Source organism: Carassius carassius, chromosome 25 (assembly GCF_963082965.1).
Source record: "Carassius carassius chromosome 25, fCarCar2.1, whole genome shotgun sequence".
Taxonomy (NCBI): domain Eukaryota; kingdom Metazoa; phylum Chordata; class Actinopteri; order Cypriniformes; family Cyprinidae; genus Carassius; species Carassius carassius.
Window position 1 is genome coordinate 1,270,493 of NC_081779.1, and position 2,112 is coordinate 1,272,604.

The following is a 2,112-nucleotide window of genomic DNA, read 5'->3' on the forward strand; positions in this document are numbered from 1 at the left end:
TCTCTTGTTTCTCATCAGGGTGATTCTGCTGCTGCTGCTGCTGCTGCTGTGTTTTGTCATTTATATCGGTCGGTATAATTTCTTCATAAAATAAAATTTATATAACACGTGCTTTTCAGTGTTTTTCTGTTGTACCACAAATTTTCAATCATATTACATAAATCACACACACTGCCATCAGTGATTTATCTCAGCAGTTCCTTCTGTTTATCTCTGAAGAACTATTCAGGAATTCACTACAACTGCACTGATATATCTGCTACAGTTTCATACTATTGTCATTAACATATGAAACATTTGTAATGTGTCACTTATGATATTGATTCATATATATATATATATATATATATATATATATATATATATATATATATATATATATATATATATATATACACATTTAATCTGGTTGAAGGAAATAAATGTATTACATTTTTTATGATAAACTTGTTTACAGACAATAAGAGAGAAATATCACATGTATTTTTCTGTAGTGATGCTTTGTATCGAATAATTATTATATTGTCTGTATTTGCAGAAACTATCACTAAAGGACCAACTATACCTGTGTCAGGAGAAAAGAGAGGAAACATCACACTCACGTGTCAATATAAGACCAATGAGATTACTGATATTATTTTAAACACTCGGTCAGAAATCATAGAAGTGTGTGAGACTGAAGAATGTAATGGACGAGTGTTTAAAGAAGGAAACTGTGACGTCGTCATCAAGAATCTGATCTTCAGTGACGCTGGGAAATACACTTTGAGAATCTATTACAATAATGATCAGAGAGAGCTGGAGCGACAAATCAGGACGTACCAACTTCATATTCATGGTGAAGACTAAACTGATCAAACATCAGCATCTGCTTCTTTAAATGATTACATTTGGTCACCAATCATAAATCTGTGTTTATGGTCTTGATTGATTGACAGCATTATAATAATGATTAATATCTTTCTGTTTCTCCTCAGATGAGATTTCTGTGAAAACAGGCGAGGAGCTAAAGATGTCTGTTCTGGTGTCTGATGCTGATAAAGTGAAGACAAACTCTAGTGGAGAGTGGAAGGAGGTTTGGACGAGAGCTCACGGGGTTCAGAGCGACCGAATGAATGATACTGATGGAAACCTGATCATTAAATCATTTCTGGACAGTGATGCAGGAACATACAGAGTTCTGGACACTGAAGGAGAAATCTTGATCACAGTCACAATCACAGGTGAGAGAAACTCAGAAATGATGTAACATTATTTACAAAACAATTGGACTTTATTCCACATGAGGTTTATTCAGGGCGAGATTTTGCCGGGGGGGGGGGGGGGGGGGGGTGGTTGGGGGGTTTGGGGTGCCTTGCTCAATGTCCCGCCCACGGCGCTATCTGATTGGTGGTTACACCTCATGAGTCATGAGTCTATCAACACTTGCAAAACGGTTGAAGCCAATAGTATGTTCCTGCACAACCGGAGGCTGCAGATTCAGGACCGCAGATCTAGGACCGCAGTTCTAGGACCCTAGTTTTTCGTGACAGCGCCACCTACTGTACTGGATGATATAGCGATGGCCGCAGTTCTAGGACCGCAGTTCTAGGACCCTAGTTTTTCGTGACAGCGCCATCTACCGTACTGGAAGATATAGCGATGGCTGCAGTTTCAGGACCGCAGTCCTAGGACCCTGATGGTTTAGTTTGCAGTCACGTTACTTTGTATATAGCATCAATATATTAATCTCAGTAGTATTTGTTTTTAAATGTGATTTTTGATTCAAAATGCAGCAGAGGTTAATTACTAAGTGTGATCTGAGTCACAATTTTACATTTAAACATGAATTTACACAAAATATAAACAAAATATCAATTTTGTAAAATTGATGTATATCAATTTTAAAACAATTGTAAAAAATGAAGAACCTTAAAAGTCTTAGTCTAGACGGTCATCTTTGGCAGGAGCTGGGTGGCTTGAGTGCGGGGATCCAGCAGCGGGACCCGCTGGGCAGCCGCGAAGTGGAGAGCGGCGACTTCACGCTCCGTCTCTCCCTGCCGAGTAGCCATATGTTCCACAATTTGCTGCTGTCGAATACTGATCTCCGTCAGGTGTTTAAGGAGTTCCTCC

The 2,112-nt window shown here is 38.9% G+C and overlaps 1 protein-coding gene across 1 annotated transcript; it reads left to right on the plus strand.

The window, feature by feature from the left end:
* The first annotated feature begins 431 nt into the window (after nt 1-431).
* On the plus strand, nt 432-1,249 carry LOC132104827 (uncharacterized). The gene is made up of 2 exons (XM_059510358.1): nt 432-838; nt 978-1,249. Exons 1-2 carry the CDS (start codon nt 439-441, stop codon nt 1,247-1,249), a joined length of 672 nt encoding a protein of 223 aa, XP_059366341.1. The 5' UTR covers nt 432-438.
* Nucleotides 1,250-2,112: the final 863 nt, after the last annotated feature.

Coding starts and splice junctions, on each gene's coding strand:
- LOC132104827 (XM_059510358.1), top strand. CDS start 439: ATGATAAACTTGTTTACAGACAATAAGAGAGAAATATCACATGTATTT. Junction 839..977: donor GTACCAACTTCATATTCATG/GTGAAGACTAAA, acceptor GTTTCTCCTCAG/ATGAGATTTCTGTGAAAACA.